General features: G+C 47.2%; 1 protein-coding gene across 1 annotated transcript in view; it reads right to left on the bottom strand.

Moving 5' to 3' along the window:
- LOC135913341 (uncharacterized) overlaps positions 1–23215 on the bottom strand; it is a 29236-nt gene extending 6021 nt beyond the window's left edge. Inside the window, exons 1-5 of the mRNA XM_065445932.1 lie at positions 22746–23215; positions 18992–19067; positions 17498–17710; positions 9848–10025; positions 1676–1956 (exon numbers count right to left, since the gene is read on the bottom strand). Of these exons, the coding sequence (XP_065302004.1) occupies positions 1676–1956; positions 9848–10025; positions 17498–17710; positions 18992–19067; positions 22746–22801 (804 nt within the window). The 5' untranslated portion in view covers positions 22802–23215. The remainder of the gene's footprint in view (positions 1–1675; positions 1957–9847; positions 10026–17497; positions 17711–18991; positions 19068–22745) is intronic.
- Positions 23216–23629: the final 414 nt, after the last annotated feature.

The following is a 23629-nucleotide window of genomic DNA, read 5'->3' as shown; positions in this document are numbered from 1 at the left end:
TGATGACGATGATGATGATGATGATTTATTGGCATCCACTTTGAAACAAGTGGTGACAAATAGTAACCTAGCCTGCTTAGCAGATGGCATCGCGAAGAAAGCGAAGGATGGATGGATGGAAGTTATGAGCGTCCCCTTTGGTACGGAGAGGAGAGTTGCGCCAATAAGCTCTTCCTATTATACTGCCTAATGTCGTACCTAGGTTGTAAAAGAAAAAATAAACACGATGAAATCCCATCACCAAAGCTTCTGACCCCATATTGGGAACTTTGTTTTTGTACGGCTCCTTGTTTTTTTTCGTTTCCCTGCATTTATTCCAGCAATCTTCAAAGCGCCTCTTACTAGTCTCTGTTGTGGAGATGTTTACTTGCCGCTGCTTTTGCTGAACCCAAGGGCTTAAAGGAGTCCAGTGGTGCCTAAATCAACGGCCAGGCAGATATCTTCACATTCTAATAAAACGTGCTCTCTCGTTTCCCTAGCTTTACCGCAGCAAGCACTTGCTTCTTCTCCCTTCTCATATCTGGCTTTATAGGTGCGTGTTCTAAGGCAACCTAATATCGCTTCGAAAAGTAATAAGCTTCCCTTTGAGTTAACATAAACTGTTTCTTTTCTCATTTCGTTCTTTCCTGCTAAGTAGTTACTCATGGCAGGTTTCTTTTCCATTGTCGGCACCAATGAGATTATTTCAGCCTCTCTGACTTTCCATTGGACATTCTTTGTTGCTGTGTTGCTCACCCTACATGCCGCATACTTGCTGGTAAGCTTCCTAGTTCTTTTCCTCCACTCGGAATCAATGCTTTTTTGCTGTACAAAAACCTCAACACTCTTAAGGCCCATTTATTTTGTTCCATATTCCTCAGTCGTTCTTCATAATCAATTTTACAGTGAGAAAATAGACGACAGTGTCACCCCTCGCGAGAAAAGATCAGATGCACTTAAGCGACTACCCAGGGGCAATTCTTGAGCAGCGTAGCGTCATCTTCAGAAAACGGGCGGCACTGAGCACAATTCGGTAAATGAATTCAACTCGGTGTGAGAGTAAATTGGATGCGAATGATGAAAAAAAAACGACCACGAAGATTTACAAGAATGGTAAGAAAAAAATTAGAAACGAAAATTTGTTCAATAAAACAGGGCAGTGCCTTGCTAGTTGACACCCGAGATGGCTGCCTAATGACAAAAATGTACCGGGGCAAATATCCGCAAGAGGTTGTGGCATGTGTCTGCTGCATCGAAAATGGGGATACAAGAAAGGCATCCGATAGAATGCGAAGGTATTCATCCATCGAGACGCACAGGTAACGTACAACTTACAGAAGCACTTGGATTTAAAGTGAACGGAAGCATTAATCATTCAACCGTCGAGATAAGCAGTGGACGTTTAGAGCTTTGGTGGAAAAACAGTATGGAAGAGATTGACAGGACCGGGATCCATTACAGGCATAGGCCGCGTTTTAAGGAAGAGAAAAAAAAATGCTAAGGAGGCGTAGACAAAATTCTAGACTGAAAAGCTTGCATAGCATAGCTGATTAGCGCAAGCAAGCTAGGTGACCTCGTCCCGGCCCCGTTTGGAAGAAGGATGCCAATAAATCATGATCCCCATGGAGGGGTGGGAGGGCGTCGAGTTGTCGATTGAGAACGCGAGGGTCCCACTCATTCCGAGGATGGCGCTCACCTGTGCTTCCTTGGCCTGGCGGGTGAGCAGAAAAGTGATGACTTGCATGGGGAAGTCTCCTGCGACTATGGATCGAGCCACATGGCGCGCTTCGATGGTGGCCGCCGTGCTGCCGTCGGCGGCCACCATGGCCGCCTCGTCGTTGGCGACGCCTTCCTCGGCGGCTGCGGCTGCAGCGGCCGCGGCAGCCTTGATCTCCTCGATGAGGACCTCGTCCTCGGTGAGTCGCGGCCGCTTCGGAGATTGGTCCTGCTGGTCGTCCTTGTCATGCTCGCTGCTCGCTGTGGAGTAGAGTGCCATTCCCGTCCTTGAGCACGGAAGGAGTTACACGCTAGGGTTGTTCTTTTATCGTATTTAGCTATTCCCGAATTTTTGTTTGTTTTCGCCCGTGCCGATTACTGTGATGAAGTGTTCGAAAGGCAACTGCGCGAGCAGACGGAGCAGAGCGGACCCGCGAGGCTTGCCCCTCCAAGTCAGTCATGCATCTTCCCACGATAAGATGTGTGCACGCCACGAAACTACTTCGGTGCATTAAGGACCAGTTTCACGGTTCTGGGATTTAATTTTCCGAAATTCGGCGCACTTATTTCGGTTTGCACTCGTTTATTTCGGTACATATTTTTCACACGTGGTACCTTTCACCATATCCGTTTGTGTAGATATTTCTTTGCGTAGATAGGGCTTGCCAGTTTCTTATTTTTGCTTTGAGTATCTGCTTCAGGACTCATTTCGACGCTGAAGCGTGCCCTGCAACTAGAGATCCCTGTTTTAAGTACTGTAGTTGTATAATACACAGAATAATAAATGCTTTAATGATACTGTATACATGGTCAAAACGCCATACGGTCAATTTAATCAGATGCAGGGATTGTGAATGAGTTTATTTGCTATTCGAACACAACTAGTATGATACTTTATTTGTAACCTTATATGGCTACAGAGAAGTAATGTGCAATGCAAAAATACGACAATGTAAACACGAGGTCGAATCAGAAAGCCATTGCCTATATTTTTATTAGCCAAAATAAGTTAATTACAAACATATGTACTATTCTACGTACCTTACACTATTTTTCCCCATAGTCCGCACACCGGTTCAGACAATTGTCCCATCACATCACTAAATTTGACAAATGTTGTCCTCACTCAGCGACGCACGCGGTCTCCCCGAACGCTCATTGTCAAGCAAGTCTTCACGACCTTTTGCAAGCTTGCAACAACACCGCCACACACTCCTCAAAGCCGGACACCTTTCTCCATACGCGGGCTGCATTTCCCTGTGGATTTCATTGGGCGTACGCGTCCCTTGCTTCATAGGAAATGAAGCACACTTCGTTGCTCGTACGCCGTGGACGCGTGAAGCACAACCGCCATCTTCAACAACAGCGGAGCCACCAGCAGATAAGCCCGGGACGATCAAACAAAGGTTCACCGTTCGGAATGGATATGTTGACTTCACATTTACAGCTGTAATTTGGCTAAAAAATATGGGGGGAAGACTTTCTGATTCGCCCTCGTACGACGACTCGTTAACATAGGTTAACCATTGACTGCACAGTGGCTGCCACGTGAGCCGTCAAGAGCCTCTGCGCCACCTTCCTCTCGGCTTCTCGGTTTCGTCGCAGCAGGATACAAAACGGACATTAAAAAATGGAAGAGTCTTGGCAGGCTAACGGGAGGCCTCTACAGGCTCCTTGGAACTGGGGACTGGTATCTTGCATAGGGCAGCAAAAGCAAAAGACGAACGCAGGAAGAAATGACAGATGGACACAAACGCTAGCTCTCCACAGCGGCATTTTATTTCCGGGATCGAGTTGGCGCTTGTGTCAGTCTGTTGCTTGTTGTTGTGTCCGTGTTTTGCGGCGCTACGCCAAATACCATTCCATGATGACGTAACATACAAGCCCATACCGCCACCCTCGTCCTTGGAACAATTCGCCGTTCAGGCCCAGTCCTCATTTTAGGTCTCCTAAAGTGCTTTCCGGACCCCTTACGACTAAAACCGACATATTCATTACAAAAACATCGGTGCACGTTTATGGGGCTTTCTATTTCTTTCTTTTTTTCGTTTAAATTGAAAACGCTGAGCCTTATTTGGAGAAAAGTTCCTCATCACACAATAACTCGCAGAAATGAACATGCAAGTCTTGTTTATTACACTGAAGAAAACAATGTTTCAGGTCTCATCGAAACATTTCTGACGATTTCGTGACAAATAGTTTGACAAATGAAGCCGACGAAGGAAGATTATGTATGTAAAAAGAAGGTAGGACTGTGCTTGCAATTAACGCTTGGGTTAGAATCGCAACTCGCTCGCTGGTAACGTATCTATCGTTGAAGGCGGTGGGGTTAAGCGCTGCTCGAAAACAACTTCGTCTATCGCTGCTATAAATGACTAGTCTAACCGTGTAAAAAAAAGGAAAATGAAAAAGCGTTGTGCGTTTCTTTAAACGTATATTTTGTGAAGGAGCGGCGAACAAGTCAATCTTTCACGTAATGAGAATGAATGCACGTTTGACACTGTTTTTACAGAGCAATTAAGCCGAGCCCTGAGCGTACACAATGTGCTAGACCCGATGCTCGGTGGCGTGGTGCGGTACCAGAGGCACTCCTATCCTTCACGTAGTCGATAATGTGTATAGACGTGTTCCGACGCATCTGCACATTAGTCCGAGACGACTTCAGCGGTGACTTAGACTGATGGACGGTGTGCAGCTGCTATACAAGTTTTTTTTTAATTTTCCTACTATAATGAATTTAAGAAAACTAACTGTTGCAAGAGGCGGGCACAAATATAGTTGAGCTGGATTGCTCGAAGGGACAAGTATTAATGGCATAACAAATTTGAAATGCGTAAGTTACTGCACAGAATCTTCACTAATTAAGTTTTAAATAATTGTTTTATGACTCACGTTGCATTTACTGAATTGTAGTCGGTCAGTTTGCAATGCGTATACACGTAAAACGAATTCTCAGGATGACACCGGGCGCATCAGTACACGGCGAACGGCGCTGCTGACACTGCTAAAAAAGCGAGCTCGGCACAGTGCCTGGAACGCTGTCGACCATACACGCTGACGCGTCCGGCACCACGTCGCGCAACATCGCGGTGATGTTATCGTATCGCCAAAAGCGATCTCTCGAGAGTCATCCTTTGAACTGAATTGCCGGTTGAAGTGATAACGGTGGCACAGCGGCGCCCGAGGCAGTGACGAAGGTGGGGGGAAACCATGGAAATTGGAAGCAATTGTGGCGAAGTGCATGAAGGGAACACGCTGAAGCACGACTCCCGCCGCATTGGGCCGAAAGACTTGACAACCAAAGGAAGACGGCGCGTATGAAGCTTTAGTTCTAATGCTCGACCGCTGCATGCACAGTTGATATGCTAGAACGAAAGCTTCATACGGGCTGCCTTCATTTCCCTTGTTGGTTTGGTGCGTTTTTCTATCAGATCCGACAAGCATTACGTAGCTTTTCAAATGATTCAGCTGGCCGATGGCAGTACTGCTTTGAAAGGTGGGTGAAAACCAACACCGCCATGAGCAAATCTACGTGTTACTCGTCTTCTACAAAGTGTAGATTAGGTGAGCAGCTGTTGTCGACATTCGGCGAGTGCTACAAAACATCCCGCCATCTCAGCAGGTGAGAGAACTGACTGATTACTTGCATGCTCACACTGGACCACCTGGAATTTCCAAACCCACGTTTATGTGTGAACTGCCCCGACTCTTGCCAATGAGGGCACAAAGCGGTCAGTGGTTGCCACGACTGAAAGCTGGGCTATTAGTTGATTATTTGGTAGTTATGTAGGGTTAGTTATATGGCACGAAATCAACTGACGCTATGATGCACCAACCACAACAATTATTGGTATTATGGAACACGTTAACAGCTCTGACAAAGCCGATGCAAAGCCGTGTGTTATTTGTGTTTTGTGTCTCGTCTTTTTTAGCGCTGTTAACAGGCTTCGCAAGGTAGGGAAGTCCCAGTCGGAACATTGTAAATCAGTGGAAGCCCAATGTTGCCCTCACTCGCTGTCAGTTGAGACACGAAGAGCCGCAGCATGCAGAGTCTCTACCATTTGTATCATGGAGACACCCACCGTGGTTGCTCAGTTGCTATGGTGTTGGGCTGCTGAGCACGAGGTCGTGGAATCGAATCCCAGCTATGGCGGCCGCATTTCGATGGGGGCGAAATGCGAAAACACCCGTGTGCTTAGATTTAGGTGCACGTTAAAGAACCCCAGGTGGTCGAAATTTCCGGAGTCTTCCAATACGGCGTGCTTCATAATCAGAAAGTGGTTTTGGCACGTAAAACCTAATTATTATTTTTTATCGCGGGGACACGAAAAGATGCATGTGAAGAAGACGACTTTTTCTGTCTTAAGTGGTTGATATGACCTGAGAATAGCTCTTGGCTATCCTCAGGTAGGGTATGCGGCTAGTGGCATGCTAGGGACCAAATGGGTGAATCAGATTGTTCGCGGACGTTGGAGGCACTGCGCTGCATCGAAACCGCGGCTCATACCAACTCAAAAGGGGGTACACATGGTATGAATCGCTGCTATTAAAGAAGGCGTTAATTATTGCACAAGGGAATGTACCTCAGTGGAACATTCCTATCATTTCGTTTTATTTTTTGCAACCCCTGTGTTATTCATTTGAAAAGGGGTTAGTCTGTGCACTTGTCAGCTAAGTGGGGTGACGTAATTGCCCCATTATATCACGCCGCCGATTGTGAAGCGCAGTTAGATTACCGCCCAAATATATGAAGAATAACTTGGTGCCGATTCCACCATCAAATAACTAAACCTGAGTCGATGCGTACCGTGTGGAAACGATTTTATGTGACATTCAAAGGCACACGGACACGCGCACAGGTGTATCTTAGCAGCTAGTCGCGGTTGGAGGCTAATGATACTTGTTACGCTGTCTATCTGACTACAGAAAATCATCTTAAGTTCAATCTAATGTATTAGAAGTGCCACACTTCTTGAAGGCTCGCACAACCATGTTCTGATGGAGGGCATTCCACACACCATGGATCCACCTTGCGATGTCTCCGAAAAACCGCAAACCAAGTCATAAAAAAAAAACAACGCCCGTTTGATGGCAGCGTGGCTAGCTATCTTGCATTTCGTTTGGAGAATCGGTTTCGTTTTTGGTTTTGAGTAAAATCAGTTACAATTGTAACGCGCATGCAAATTCTAACACCCCCTTTATGCAAAAAAGGTAAGCGTTAGAATAGTGCAGATACGGTATCTATAGGCCCGGCCGTCCGATGCGAGCTTACTATCTGACAATTGTTGGTATCTACATGGGTAGTGGATGAGCGTGAGAAATATGGATTGTGATGTCATCAGCAACTACGTGTTATACAGTCGTACGTGGGTATGGCGTCTGTATGTGGGGTTAGAACGACGATGGCATTTGAACTCCGGTGAAAAAAGAAATATTGAAGCATGACTAGGGCAATCATGAAGTTTGTACAATGTAGCAGTTTCTACGTAGCATAGACTGCTATGAGGAACGCGCTAAGTAGGCCGGTCCCGGAGATCACTAGTGAGGTCTAAACACAGCGCCTGAAAGCGCCAGCTGTCGCAAGGAAAGAAGACGAGGAAGTGACGCGTGGAACACGCGCCGAGTGCTTCAAAGAGGAAGGAAGTAACTATGCTTTCCATCGGGGCCTAGTAGTTAGAGCACCGGGCTAATGTGCTCGAGGGCAGAGGTTCGATTCCTCCATAGGTCACACATTCTTGTCCTTTTATTAAAGGGAGGCGAGACGGGAACCTACCTAGGTACTATCGGCCAAAAGAGTAAACGGACCACGGCTTAGGTGGTCGGAGCGGCTGTGGGGCCAGACCGGGGCGCTGCTATCTCGCTCTGCCCACTGACGACGAGAGTGCCAACGCCAGACTTCGCCCTCGTTCTCACGCGTGCCTTATCACGCTTGATAAGTTTATAGTGCACCGTCCGGTTGCTCTGCTGCCTAGAGTTTCTCACTACATTACCTAGAGGGAAATCTGGCGCTGCTGCGCTGTGGTATGCATAGGAATGCCGGTATATTGTGACTTCGGATTGGCATCGTTCTCGGAGACACAGGACACCTTGAAGACGCGCTTGGCAAGCAGCGTTCCGTCTGTCACAATGATTCATTTTCTACTAAAACAGCACGTGAAAAGCTGTTTTAGCTTTATTATTACGCAAAAACATGTTTTGTTTAACTATGAGAACTTGTTATTGCGTGTACGACTATATGTTGCGTAAAAGGTATCAGCGGGCCGCTAAAGTTGGAGGCCAGACGACAAGGTTCGCGCTCGCTTTGAAACAGTTTGTCGTCTGTTCTTGCTGTTATTCTCTTGATCATGCATTGTAGGTGAGTAAAGATGTAATATGCGTGTATGAAAACATTTTATGATTTGACTTAGAGAACGCATTATTTGTGTAGCCATATCCACTTTTTAGACGAAGCCTCTTACAACACCAGCCAACACGAGCCTCGCAGACACATATACCGTCATTCCCATGACGGCACGGTGCCCCCTTAAGAAACTCCCATAGACCGTGGCGCCAGATTTCCCTCTAGGTGTTATAGTGAGAAACTCTATGTTCTGCAGCTGATGGTCGCGACGAAGGGGACCGAGTATCGCCGCTAGTCCAGCACATGGCGCTGCCGTGCAGTAGCGGGCGGCCGCAGGGCATCCAACCGCGGCCCTCAGAAGAAACGAAGACCCATTCTGATTGTTGTTTTGCTTATGTTCACCTTATCTTTTATTCTAGTGCATGTCGCCGGCGTCCACCGCTGCTCGATTTTATGCAACATCACGCAAGTAGCCGCAGCGGCGGCTGCGGTGACGCGCGCTCTTTCACGTCGGTGCGATAAGTTTTAGAGAGTGGGAAGCGCTGCGCGGACGTCCGAAGGCGGACGTCCGCTTTCGCAAGCCAAGTCAAGCAAGCAAGCAAGCCAAACAAGCCAAGTCATCGTGGTTTACGGCAACATTTCATCGCACTGAGGGCCCCTTCAAGCCATGGAATCTTTCCGTGAATAAACTTTGACGACAGACTGATTTTTCCGATTCGTCTTACTAATTATCTCTTCCTGGCCGTACTTTTGTAATGTTTCATAACGGCCTACGCATTGCAGCAGCTAATTAAAGCAGTTTTCGGAGGTGCCACTGACACAAATATTAAACCCACTTCTCGAGAAAATGCCGGAAAAGTAATCTCGACAGAAAAAGCCGTGCCCTCACTAAAGCTTGGCGCCTGTAACTTATCGGGCCGGCGTGAAAGAGCGCCCGTCACCGTAGCCGCCCTTGCGGCTACTTGCGCTATGTTGCCCAAAATCGAGCAGCAGTGGACGCCGGCGACATGCAATGAAAGATAAGGTGAATATAAGTAAAACAACAATCAGAAAGCATCTTCGTTCCTTCTCAGTGCTGCGGTTTAATGCCCCGCAGCCGTCCGCTACTGTGCGACCGGGCCATGTGCTAGACTACCGGCAATGCATGGTCTCCTTCGTCGCAACCATCAGAACCAGACAAACGGCGCACTAGACATTTATCAAGCATGACAAGCCCCGCGTGAGAGTGAGGGCGATTTCTGGCGTCACACGGGGCACTCTCGCTGTCAGCGCGCGGAGCGAGATAGCAACGCCCTGGTGTGGCCAGGCAGCCGCTCCCGCCGCCTAAGCCGTGTTCCGTTAACTTTTTTGGCCGACAGTACCCCCATGCCTACCTACCCCCCCACCCACCGAGAAGTGCTGAGAAATAGGCGAGCAATGCATCGCATTAATAAATCGATACATACTGGATCATGTACTTTGGCATTATGGAATGAGACAACGTAGACCCTGAGCTGCGGAGCCCCACGTATCACCCTACCGCCACCCCAAATACACCTTCTCACGTGAATTAAGACGGCAAGCTGGGCGAGTTGGTGATTGGACATGTTCCTATGGGTGGGCAGCGCAACCAAGACGAAGGACGAGAGGAAGTACACAACACGAGCTGTTAGTCTGCGCTCGTGTTGTGTACTTCCTCTCGTCCTTCGTCCGGGTTGCGCTGCCCACCTATAGGAACATGTTCTCACGTGAGCCACGCAAGAAGCTGCCGTGGCGACACCGAAATGTGCCTGCTCTTCGAAATCGAGCGTGGATTCCAGTGCCAGCGCTTACGTTCGAGGCTTTCGGAGCGTTCCGGAGTGGATTCCTCCTGCAGTATGACGCGAGGCTTGTACAAGTCGAAGTCGTCGTCATCGTCCTCCTGGGCAGCTGCTGCTTGGGGCGCCGCCGCAACGCCGGTACCGATGCGCGAGCTGTAACCACCGGCGCCTCCTTCGTACTGCTGCAGCACCTGTATACCGCACGTCCAACACCGGATGGGGTAAATGCAGGCTTGGCGCCAATTACTGCTAGATCGTCTCAAACTGGACGGAACAATTCTGGTATTTATTTTGCGTGTGCTGACATTCTCGTACTGCTGTCTAACCAACCAAGTTGGTATACACAAGTGGCAAGCCTGTTGGTGCGTCGGTAGAAACGAACTGTTCCAACAAAATAAACAACCTCGATGTTTCCTTTCTTTTTTGAAGCTGTTCAAAAGTTAAATTCTCGAAAAAGTGACATTGACATTCTCTGTTTTTAACTTTTTTCCGGGGGAGGGGGCTTGTGGTGGTGTAGTTGTATTAGTTACGTATCTCCTTGACTTACTGAATAATTTAGCGGCTACCTACTTTCGTCACATTACCTTCGTTATTGCCTTCGCCGTCGAAAGCTTCACGCGCAAGCGAAAGCAACGTGCGTGATACACGTGTCACTTTTTTGTCGCTGGCAAATAGAGGCGCCGGGGGCCTCCGTCTCTTGCTTTTGAAAATACGCGAATATATTGCGTTCTACGCGCTTTCTACACAATCTCGCTGTTGATTCTGCCCGCGAAGGATGCAGTCCGGTGGCTTACACACAATCACCGACATCTTCTCAAAACAACCCAAATAAGTTTTCATTGGACGAGTCCCTGTTGGTGAAGCATTTAACGCGGAAACGTAGCGACAGCAAGCAACCAGTGCGTAATTGTATTTGAATGGTGGCGGCCTTCTTGGTGTAAGCCAGCCCTGTACAATGCCGACTAAGAATGCCCATAAGATGACATGAAACTATAGGCACCGCAAAGCACAGCCACTAGAACGCCCTTCTCGTTAGACACCGCACGGGATTTTTCTCCGCTTCTGAATAGTATAGGTGAACACAAACTCACAGATGGATAGTTGCGATTGACGTGCGCCTAATACAAGTCAAATTAAAGTTAGACAGGTGAACAAAGTTCAGTTTGGGAGAAAAAAACATACAATTCGAACGTCCCTGGGGTACAAGCTACAAGACAATTCTCTTCAGCCTCTCCCAGGTCCCCGGCCGTCCAACATTTTTTTTTTATTTTGGGCGAGAACAAAAGGCTGGCTCGTGTCGACAGCGCCATTGGAGTTCCGCTCAGCTGAGGGCGCCTCTTTTCTACTGGAAGGTGCGTAGAGGTACGCGCGTGCATGGCTATGATTAGAGAGCGTCATGCTACTGTGTTTGAATTGGAAAGCCGAAAAAAAAACAGAAAAGGAATAATAATGCCGACTAGCTCTAGCGTGTCTATATGGAGGAAGCTGAAGCCAAAGCTCCTGAGAATCTAGGAATGAAGAAATGGTTTCGCATGGCTAATACACCGGACAAGTTTGGGTTAAATTTGTCTCCCCTAAACATAAGTTTCGAGTTGCTTTAGTTAGGCATCGCTAACATACAACAACCACGCATATAGGTGGGCAACTTTCTGAAAAATAGTTTATAGGCTTACCAAGTTTTGAAACTAGAAATCCGTACCATCTCAATGTATAGCTCTATAGAATATTGCTCTGAAGGGATATCGGTGCGCTATCAGCTATAGTCGCGATGGCTACTCAAAAAGGTGGAGGTTGTAACGTCTGAATGCCCACAATTTATGCGTGCCTTGTTGCTTCGAGCGCGCAAAGTGAACTGTGTGTTCTACACGAAAAACGTCGAAAGCGACTGTCCCTTATTAGCCCAGTCCGAGAAAGCTTTATATTCAATCTTAGGTGATTGAGCGGCTGAACACGTCAGCTGCCCGCCATCATAGCTACGTGGCTATGGCGTTGTACCCCTGAGCACGATGTCTCTCGTTCTATCCCGGACTCGCTGGTCGCATTCCGATGGGGACAGAATACGAAAACGTTCCTGTACCGTTAATTGCGTGTCTGTTAAAGAACCGCAGGGGGTCAAATTAATCCGAACTACCCCACTAGCACGTGCCTCTTTTCTTTTTTCTTTTTTATTGAAATGAAAGTAAAAGAGATATAGTCCGTTATCATGGGGACGGCTACTCATTTCACGGAGAAGTAATAACAGACATGCTGTCAAGTAAGAAGTAACGTGACAGATTCAGAAAGCCTTGAGCGGTAATAATGAGTAAATTAGGTTCCACATATAGTCGTAGACACATTTCATGCGGAGACAAAGAGTGAGGACAGATTGCACCACACACCGCACTGAGTCCCGACCACGGTGGAACAATAGACGTGTGTTTAAGCGACACCTGTCTGCGGAGGGAGGTGACTACGCCCTTGTTCACTCTTTTTCCTTCTGCAGGCAGGGGCGCTACATTGTTGAGGTCATTAGAATTACTGTGTAGGCTGGCTTCGGAGAGGCAGAGCCGCGCCACCGCTTTCCTCGTGCCGCTCGCACCGCCTCCAGAGGTTCTGTACTCGCGGACAACTTTCTGTGGCAATGAAGGGAAAGCTACGGGGGCGGGGCTGCTGCTCTTGTGTTACTGCGCCAAGTAGACCGCCAGCGTTTGACAGCGCTTTTGGTTGCTCGGAAGAGACGCCGAATCGACGCAGCTTCACGTGCGACGGTTTCGCGTTTGCCCAGATGCGGAGGGAAGAAGCGGCAAAATGAGTAAACTTTTACATTCAGTGGCGTGTTTTACATTATGTAACTGTTGCTAATAAGAGGTTTATGTTCTCTGCCCCAGCTTAAACTAACGTGGATGAAAGCACGCGATTCTTTTAAGAGGGGCTATCCCTTGTGCGCGCTTTGCCTCCGTAGCTTTCTCTTCATTGCCAGAGAAAGCTGTCCGCGAGTATAGGGGCCGCTATTCGCCAAGCGCCGTCACGTGGTCAAAACTGGCTTCAGCGCGTTGCGTAGAAGCCAACACTCCGCAGAAACCCGCCAACAAAACATAAGTTAGAATGCCATTGTTATTATTCCTGTGGCTTGTTCCTCGATGTTTCCGGCGGAAATTTATATGTTCACATGCTGTTTTTCGGTTAAATTGCGAAATCAACGTCAAACCACGCATTGACAGCTTTTGCAGTATGAGGGGGTGTGAAAGAAGAAGTGATCTTTCTAATTTCATTTTAACATGGCGCCGCAGAAGTGCCCTTTAGAAGTGCACTGCAAAAGTGCACTTGTTTATTTCACTTTACTCATAACATGGCAGAATTTGTCCGTGACGTGTAAAACGGTACGAGGATGTACGCAATTGTTGGAATCAGCATATTGGTGAAGGGTAAGCCAATGCAAACAGTGTATGAATGCATGTAATTTCTTGGCGTCCTTCACCTCGATCGCATTTAGCTTTCATACTTTACACACAAAGAATGTTAGACGGTACGGCGCTGTTTCTTGTGCACGTGCATTCGTGTTTTTTAGCTGTCGCAAGTCGTGATCACATGTGTGCCTAATAAGATTTATCGCTAATCTATGAAAGCCTAGCCTTATACTTGACGCACTGCATAGAAATGGCAACGTTGCCACCATGCGCCGGCGTTGATCATTAAATTATAATTTATTACGTTAAAAGTTTAATTATAAGGCAAGCAAGTGTACTATCTAGGCTCGTAATCACGAGCTGAGCGATCGACTTCTACTCTCATAATATTAAAGCATAAAAACAATACGAAAAAAAAGGAACAGTGCTGCTTGCACTGTCGCGCAAGCTCGGCTACAATGCGCATGGCGGGTGGCTTTCCCGCATAACTTTGGAACCCAATATGGCGTACCTTGGCGCTACTCTGGCTGCCTAAAGGTAACTAATACAGTAACTCTATATGTGTTATTTTTTGCCGTCTGATAGGGGCATCAAGGCCTGCGCTCAAGTAATTCCCTGTAAACGCCCTTATAAGACACTAAGTTGCTTCTTTGGTGGTACTACTAGCTCTTGCCGCTTTTGTACTTGCGTTACTGCTGCAGTTTCAAGCTATTTGAAGGAAAAAATTAAATATGCATATAAAGATCACCTACCTAACGCCTTGATGGATCTTTATTTGATGTGCGGTCATCCAGCATAGTACAACGTCTAAAGTGGTGCTTTTCTGCGAGTTTTCCGTCTATGTGCTTTTGAATGTTCTTGTTTTGTGTGTAACATTAAAACTGCTGCACCATCGTCTCGACTGGATGTCAGCGCGCAGGCAGCGACAGAGAGTACTGTGCGGTCGAAGCCGCAGGCGCACATTTCTGTTAAAGTGTTCGAGCGCCCTCGGATTTTCTAACTTGTAAGTAATGCCCCGATGAAGAAACAGTGTTTTGTTCGCCTCTTAATTCATTCTTCTGCTCATAAACAATTGTTCTCGTCGGTATTTTAGTTATCGAGTGCATCATGCAGACTTTAATATCTGTCGTTGGGAAATGCCTGTAGTCGTATTTTCTTTTCACCGCATCGCCCAGTGGTGTGCATGCCATGAACAAGGTGCGTACTAATCGGCATAAATAGATTAGAATAAAGAAACTTGCTGACGGCACACGTTGCTGCCCTCGTAATTCCTGGAATTGTGTGTTTACAAGTTGAGGAATTTAGCCATTGTTTATTTTTATTCCTCAACGGCATTTTGGCCCGTCGATAGAATTTAATGATTTGAGTCAACACATTCTGATCGATATATTCAGCATGGCAAGAGCTTTCCCAGTAAAGAAAAATCACTGCCCAATCACTCCGTACAGATGGTTAACCAGTGAGGCTGAAATGTGCGGCCCCGGTTTTTATCACTGGGTTAATCCCGATGGTTCATTAAACGACGGCTTGGTAGGCTACCGGATCCTCGGTACGCAATCATTGCTTGCACTCGGCCTGTTCTTGCGCAAAGCTGCAGCATCGGCACAGCGTAGACAAGCTAGTTCCCGGTTCTGCTCGCGGCGTAGCTGATCGAGAGCTGTCTGCTCCTCAGGAATACGTATGACGCATGGCCTACCCATTTCGGAGCCGGAGAGAAACTGCTGCGCGCTAGGCTGCGACGGAGAGCAACGACGTCACTACTGGCGCAGCTACTCCAATGCCCCCTAGATAGCACAAGGCCGTTTCATTCCGATCGATGACGTCATGTTACCTTGCCCGACTGGCATAGAATCTAATGAGCATGCTCCCGAATAGGCAACAGTGATTTTGACGTCACCGCTATCATCACGCCTGCCTTGTCAATGGAAATTTCGGACGAGGTAACGTGACTTCATGCAATGGAGTAAACAGGCCTTGTGGTATCTAGGTGGTGTTGGCTAATCACCCGCCTCTCTTTCTCTTTTTTTTTTCGCGCATGCGCATGGGGTTGCGCCGGACGAGTTCTTGTAGCACAGGCGACTGATAGATGGACGGACGCGAGGACGGACAGACGGACTAATCGGCTAGCCATATACAGCTTCGCTGTAAAAGAAATCATGACAAAAGACGCCTTAGCACGATCTCAATAGCCTTGCGAAGCACAATTTGAAGAGTCAATCTGCGAACGGGACCACTATTCACCCGGAATCTTCCTCTTCATTTTTCGCCCCATGCGCGACCGTGAAGCCGTGTTGGATATCTCTGATTCTGCGGTCTACAAGGCCGGGGTTTACCCAGAAATATCCCAAGAGTTCTTGCATTTCAGGTATCCGGTTATAACTGAAGCCGAAAAAGTGGGACTTTCGCACTCGATTAATGCTTTGGTTGTTCGAAAACGCTATTTACCTTTTATGAGAAGGTTTACCCGCTTTTATTGCGCTCTTGCGGATCGCGCCATAAAGTTCCATGCTTCCGCGCTGGAAAATGATTTCCCCTGGGCTGTTCGCCCCTAGTTAGAGAGGCGGGAACTCTAAAAAAGGAATAGTCGCCTTCCCGGGCGTTGTTTAGACACCCTTCGAATCCTCCACCGTCGTCCCGACACATGCGTGTATAATGAGTTCCGAACACGTACAGAAGGTCATTTAACGCTCCAAAATGAACAGGATTTCAGATGAAGAAAATACGTCTATACACAGGTGAGATAATACAAGCACGTGGCAAAGCTGTCAGAACTGGGCTTCGCCGCATAAGGCGCAGAAATATTAGCACGATCCCGTATTAGACCACAAACCCACACAAATACGAAGTGCATATAAAAATACAAATGAAGTGCAAATTAATTCAAATAATGAAAGTCTGAGACGGTTGAATAAATGTGCCCAAGCGATGCCTTATAATCAGACCATGGTTATTCACGTAAAACCTCAGAGTTTACTACATTTAAAACATTAGTTGTATTCGTTTTATAGCCAGGAGCTACAGGTATAGTTGCTCAATAGTGCCAGCTACTATTAAACTACACTTCAATGTCAAGACATTGCGAATGCCTTTCTGTGGAGTAATCAACCATAGCGTGCTACTAGCGACTGACGGGATGAATCTCGTTATCTCACCTACTGTCTACTAAAATGTGGTTGAAATAGATCATCCTATAAAAAAGAGGTGCTTATTAGTATGTTTATTTACCCACTTTCCATACAGTTCCATTACAAATCTCTTGACTTGCTGCTGTCACGTGGTGCAATTATGTAATAAATGGCTACGACACTTTTGTTTCCCTAAAGATTACGTGGGAACAGCTTTGTTACCTTTTTACTGGGATGCTTGCGTCAATTGTTTATTTTAGCAAGGAAAGTATTGACGATTCACCAGTACTGCTCAATTCACCAAAGTCGCATGTTAGTGCCAAGCTCAAACTATTGACGTGCTACGTTGCCATGCTGTTGCACATTTTACGATGGGGTCGCCCTGGTCAAGTTCTCATCACGTCTCTTTCTTCTCACAATACACGTTGCTTGGCCACAGCCATATACTTATCGGGTGATAAAATTATCTAATTCCTGTGTTCGTAGTTCGTTTCTTTCAAAAGCTCGTTTGCGCATCATGCGAAAGAAATCATGGTGAGACACAAGTATGTCTTCAAGTCATAATTTGGTACATTCCGATTCTATATGACAACTAATTTTCCGCTTGCAAAAGTAGAAGTTCCGTGCTTTATGCAGCGTGTGGCTGAAGCTGGTCGATTCCCTCCTCTACAAAGAATTACATTTGCGGATGAGATATACCGACGCTTTCTGCAAAAGAACCAAATTTCCAAACAGATAGCGAAGCCTACGCCATCACGGAATCAGATCATAGCGGCAGCAATTTGGCCTATAGGAAAACTGAAGAAACTACTGCAGCTTCTCGATTTCTAGCTTTCCTTGTATTGTGACAAAAAAGAAAGGAAAACGCTGCTAACGTACACCAGTAACGTACAGCAGCCAGAAAAGTGTTTCGGGAACGTGATGGCCTGAACATGCAGTCTAAGGGTAATCTCCAAATGGGACATGCAATTTTCACTTGGGTCTGGGGCCTATGAATTGACTATCAACTCGAGAGCACACGCTGAAATTGCAAGGGGTTGAAGATCGTTCACAGCTTCTGCATGTACCAAATATATGCACGGATAGGTGTGTATTGGTGTAGTATTTAGTGGTTGCCTTTGGTGCTGCGTTATAAGCAGGTAGCGGACGCACCTGTTGTAGCAGCTGCTCCTTGACGGCGAACTCGTCCTTAGTGCAGAAGCGCTGTAAGCTGGCGAGGTCGCCCTTGATGTACTGGTCCAGCATGAGGATGGTACGCTCGCGGCAGCGCCTTGAACTGATCGACAGCACGTTCTCCAAGTTGCGTGATATCGACGCCCACGCTGTCGTTGGAGGGGTGTCCTTGAACGGGTTGAGGCTGACCACCTGTGCAGCACGAATTGATCCTTGACCGGCCGCGCTGACCATAGAGTGTACCACTTCTGAGCACGACATCGCTGGTTCGATTTTCGATTCCCCACCAATGCGGCCGCATTGTAAGGGGGCGGTGTGCAAAAAAGCATTCACGTACCAAGGTTTGAATACGCACTAAAGAAAGCCAGCTGGGCAAAATTAGCCTGGATTCCTCTACTACATGGCTCCTCGCACAGCCCCTGTGTGACCTCGTGACGTAAAACACCATTGATAAATTGACCGAGCCATTAAGCGATCGGTCGAATGACCAGACGGATCGATGCGAGGTGATGGAAACGATTTCAACACGGCATCACTTTCCGTGAAAAGTCGGTAGTATCCTTCAATAACAGTTGTCTGAGAATGCGAAAAGACGCTGTTTAAGGGGACCTGATGTCGCAGCAGATGCGAAACGTTTGGCAAAACGTGAATTGAACACTGTGACGTCTCTTTCAGAAGTAAGGCACTTCGGCAGGCCAGCTCCGAAAAGCCAAGCACAGTAAAATACGAGCAGCATTACCACAACAAGCATGCAGGCGTCCGGTATAAGGCTCCAATAAATAACCACCGATATGTCGAGCACTGGTCCCACTACAACGGCTCTTAAATAACATTTTGCAATTGATGCTATAGATATGTTAGGTCACAGGCTTCCGAGAGAGCACTTATGACTGACACGAACTAAGCACCGCTAGATGGCTCTTACACTGAAAAGCACTGTGGCCTCGTCCTTGATTTCGCATAGCGTCTGCCTGAAAGGAGAACCTTGGAAAAGCAGGCGCTTCCACAGCCTGTCTACTACGAGATTAGCGAGAGCCATTACTAGAGTAATTCAATAGTTGAACTTGCAACTTTATTATTGTGCACGTGAGGTACGAACACTTTATTTACATACCCCATGCCAATCTTTCATCTGTAGGCTCTTTCCGCGCAAGCATTAAAAAAATGCGACAGGAACAGCGGCTTACCACGAGTAAAGAATATTTTGCCGACAGAAGCCAGCTCGAGCTGCGCGCGAAGGGTAAGTCTCTGAGACAACTATCTAGCCGCATTCGCTAGTCAACAGAAATTGTGTCTTCAGGTTGCATGCATGATGTAATCGAACAAATAACGCTCGACCATTGCAATGTGCCACATCTAAACTAGGGAGCAGCAGTGGTACAGATGTAATTGACGCGTTTGTTGCAATGGGATATTACTGGTTGTGTAAGGTGGACGTATGTGGATGCATTGGAAGTTATGGTACGTCCTCACCTCTTGCAGTAGCTGGATGTCTTGCTGACCTGAGAACCGCAGTGGTCGCTTGCGCTTGTCTGTTGGCTCGTCACCGCTGCAGATAGACAAGCATGTATAGGCACAGACTATTTATCGTCCATTCACTCAGCTAGAGATATATCTGACCTCAATCAGATGAATAATATTGCTGTAAGAATGCAGAAGTAAGGGGTGGTCTTGTCGTATATCCAGACAACTCACGAACTGCTAGATGTTCGACTGAGTATAGAGGCAAAACATCAAAGTGTTTGTGGACCCTGCACTGCCTGCATGACGCGCATATTTCTGAGCCCTACGCACTCACTCAACAATTTGGAATAAAACAAGGCACGAGACAGTTTTTCGAAGCAATTAATACATGATAGCGCTGAACGAAGCTAAATAAATTTGCTAGATGTTTTCCGAAGCACAGACTGGGTTCGATAATTAAATAAGTACACAGCTTTTTTTTCTGTACCATGATCTATCTGCGGCTAGCAGCACGAATGTCGCTAACAATCGAAACCCAAGGGCAAACCTAGAAAGGTTCGGTGCACGAGGTATAGGGGCGGGAGGTGGTGAGAAGCGTCCTATTGAAAGCGATTACTCGCACAAAAAAAAAAGTGATCTTAGGTTATTTGGAGAAAGTTACTGCGCCGCGTCATGTGGGAGGACAGTGCTATCGCTGAACCTTAAGTGGACAATGAAAAAGACTATCCGGCTAGATTGGAAGAGGACATTTCTGGAATACAAAAGCAGATGAGTCAATCGTACCGCAATTACTGATATGGTACGACAGAAAGGAATGCACACGCGAAAGGCAGGTGTGCCGTCCTTCGATTTTTCTTTCCACAGCCTATACCAGCTACGGCGTAAAAGTTTAGTGACGTCCAACGGAATCTAGTTGTTTTCAAAAAAGAACATCACTACGTTGCAATCCCGAATTAACAAAACTCAAACGTAAAACTATGGTTGGCTTGTACTTCACGAAAGGTCCCACTTGTGCTGTATACAGCAAAATTAGTCGTGTTGTAACGTCATCGCTGTTGTAGCTTAGGAGCAAAATTCAAGAACCGGACATTGAGCTTTATTTTCTTTGCTAAATAAGTGTTTATATCGAACAATGCAGAAGACTAGCCGTATCCTTGTCCTTATACTGCCTCTTTAATTTGCCCTAATCACGTTTATTGTCGACAGGCACGAGTAAGAAGTTCTTAATTGTGCCCTCTCGGGGAGAAGAAAGAAACTCGAATGAAAAAAAGCACCTGAAGTATTTCTTAGACTTTTACGTGTTCACTGCATTTCGTTACTTGTTTACCTTGATTCTGTGCTCGCACGTCTAGAGACTTGACCAGACAATTACTATTCGTTTTGACTTTGTTGTAGCTTCTATTGCCGAATTTGCAAGAGCAAGGTCGGAACCATGAGTGGTGTCACGACCTTATAGAAATCACGTGTGTTCTGCCCAGTACCGGAAGGCGGGCACGCGGGCCCACAGTTCCCAAATCTACCACCACGTGCCACACCACGCAGAAACCCTTCGCTCACTCTCGATACTTTTTTCCCGTGATATGTCGAAAGCGCTCGCTCACTTCGCTTTATTTAATAAAAGTTCTCCGGGAAAAAGAAGGCGTCGATGTGGTTGTTGTTGTTGTTGTCGGAGTTGCTGCAGTCGTGGTTGTTTCAGGAAAATGTGAAGCTACTGCAAAATAACTGTGAAGCTCTGACGACAAAATACAGAGAACAGTTTGATCGACTCTATCATCATTATCGTCATCAGTTGTCATCCTCGTCATCAGCGATTAAAAAATTGCGGCAAAGCGCACGTTTGAAGGAAACAGCTCATAGGGTCCATATTGCGTTGTAAAGGTACCTCTCAAACAAGAAATGGATCTAGAAACCTGAAAACTTACGGCGTAAGACCGAGAAGGTGCTTTGAACGAATATATTGTAGGACCTTCGTGGAGACTGAGTTTCTTTCCGTTCTATGCAGTTGTTTGTTTTGTCGCCGCAGGTAGTCAAGAGATGGCGCCACTTGGGCATAAACCACAATTTCGGAGTATCTGGGCCCCCTTCCCCTACTATTTAATAAAGTCGTTTCCTCCTCCTCCAGTATCTGGGCTGCGCGTTTGAGCTACTAGATAGCAAAGTAGAGCTCTGCCGGTTATGTCAGTTCGGCAGAAACAGTAAAGTTCATTTAACATGCAGGGATCGCCCTGTTCCGCAAGCCGCATACCAGCTGCTCAATATCCTTATAGCTCACCATATGACAGACATAACCTGGTCTTACAGCGCGTGCTGGGCAGGTATAGCTGCTGCAACTGACCCAGCTAGCATTGTCACATGCGCTAGATTGCAGACGGAGAACGTGATTTTGCCATGAAACAAGGTTTTACCCGTAGCTAAAATAACGTCCTAATTAAGACAATACGTTGGCGACTGGCGGAGAATCTCCACAGCCTCAGTTTCCTTTTCTTCCTGACACGCACACTTATTGCACTTGGCTATAGTCCGAGTAAACGCGACCTCACCACAGCTTTAGCTGAAGTAACAAAAAAAAATATTTCTTAAGAGCTGCTATGGTGGCACTAGAAAACGCTTAGTAAGCCCATCTGTGTTGCCCATCAATGAAGAACCGCAACTCCTTGGCCGGCACCACGAACAAGCAGTCCCAATGGTATCGAGGTTACGAATTACTCGGTGCATTTTAATCATGTTCGTGATGTGGTCACTGCCCCCGCGGTATATCTCTACGTGATGACAAAGCATTTGTGGCACAGACAGGCCCGCTATAGTGCTGAATAATGCCTTATAATTTCACCTATGAAATGGCCACGGGAACCGTAGTATTTCCTAAGCTCTAGACACTGCTCGTGAAGTTATAGGCAGTACAGTTCATTAATTAAAGGCAGGCTGTAACTTGAATAACAAAAACAGCACATGCCTCAATAAATGAATTATCTGCGACCGACAGGAAATTGCCGAATCCGCGTAATGCTGAGCGCATATCCTTTGCAAATGGTTTTTATAGGGCAGCCGGCCAATAGCCGTTCCCCCCCCCCCCCAAAAAAAAAAGAATGCAGCACGTGTGCTCTACGGTTCCTGGTTCAGTTGTCCTTCGTGAAAGCAGGAAGACTTCATGCCAGTCGCTTGCGCTCGCAAGTAGCTTTCCCACGTGAAGATAGTGCAGCGCGCCGATGCACCAAGTTCAGCAATCCACACGATATCTCCACATATCTGATTCTTCTACAACATTTGGGGGGAACGGCACGGAATGTATCGGGTTAAATGAAAGTGCGCACTGCTTTGATGGCTCTATTTCACAGCGCGCAACGCGCGTTGCAGTTACGGACGATGTGCTGTCAGCTCTTTTGCTAAGTGGCGAGCCTATTTTATGCTGAAAATGCGGGTAAAACAGTATACTCAATCCTTCACATTTTGGCAGCCCTGTGCCGAAGGTACCAAAGACGCACTGAAGTGCATCGCGACGATTTTTTTTCTTTTTTTGTCTAGGACCTCGAAGCTGGCAGCACGAAACTGTGCAAATTGCACACGTCTCGGTACTTTTCTGCCAGATCGGTCATACGCTCTGTTAATTCCCGGGCCGTGGCCTCGCAACCAATACTCGCAACAAGTATTTGCAACATGAAACAACGAATAGCTAAGAAACCCATCCTACCCAGCTTTTGGGATGCTCACTCAAGGGTAAAATGTCTTAAGCAAAACGCTCCGATCCACGTCGCTGACTACTCACTTTCTTCGACCAGCGGGCGTCTCTGGAGTGCCGTTGTTCTTGTCCGCAGACGCCATAGGTGTCACCCGGTTGCCCGTGCCTCGATCCAGGAACAGACTCGGCCGGTGTAGCCGCTGGAAGAAGGCAAACGCGGGAGGAGCGCAGCCGTGGTGCACCGACGTGTCCCTGACCGCTGGGGCTTTCTTGCGCGTGAGGCCGAATGGAACACCACGTTCTCGGCACACGAGCTGGCCGCCTCGCACCGAGACGTCGTCTTCACGTGACCAGCGACGTAGCGGATGCCAGACGGCGGCGGCGCCAGTGATGCTAGCGCGTCGGCGAACCCGGGCGCAATCGTGGCCGTGGCTGTTGGACGCATTATCACTTGTCGCGACGTCGAAGAGTTCGCCGTGCGATCTTGAAAGAAAAATAAAAATCAATTAAAATTGGTTCCCGCGGCGCCGACGCCAGTTTCGCGGCTGCAGTAAGATGATGCAGCAGTGCACCCGCGCAGGTCAAAGTAGGCGAGGTACGAGCGTGTCGAGGAGGACGAAGTTGGCTTGAATGGCTTTTCTTCTTTCTTTTTTTCCCCTTGCTTGGACCGTGACGTCTTGTCGCCGTGGTGTGAGGGTGGGCATTCGAATTATTTCTCGCGTATACCAGGTTCAAGTGACACAAGGGGCTGATTTAGGACAGTCTATTGCCTAGAGGAAAAACTGAGTTGCATCGCCACGATTCTCTTAGTTACTTGGCACTTGGAATATGACTACGGGTTGTGTTCGTTGATCTTTCGTATGTCTAACCACTCGTACCTCGGCAGGCCTGAAAATTGAAAAAGAGACTGAGGTTTCCGGGATATTTTTGGTATTAATACCTTATTAGACAAAGAGACACAGAGGTGCAGA

This window comes from Dermacentor albipictus, chromosome 4 (assembly GCF_038994185.2).
Source record: "Dermacentor albipictus isolate Rhodes 1998 colony chromosome 4, USDA_Dalb.pri_finalv2, whole genome shotgun sequence".
NCBI classification, from domain to species: Eukaryota; Metazoa; Arthropoda; class Arachnida; order Ixodida; family Ixodidae; genus Dermacentor; species Dermacentor albipictus.
The sequence above is the reverse complement of the archived record's forward strand: the minus strand, read 5'-3'. Positions and strand labels throughout refer to the sequence as shown.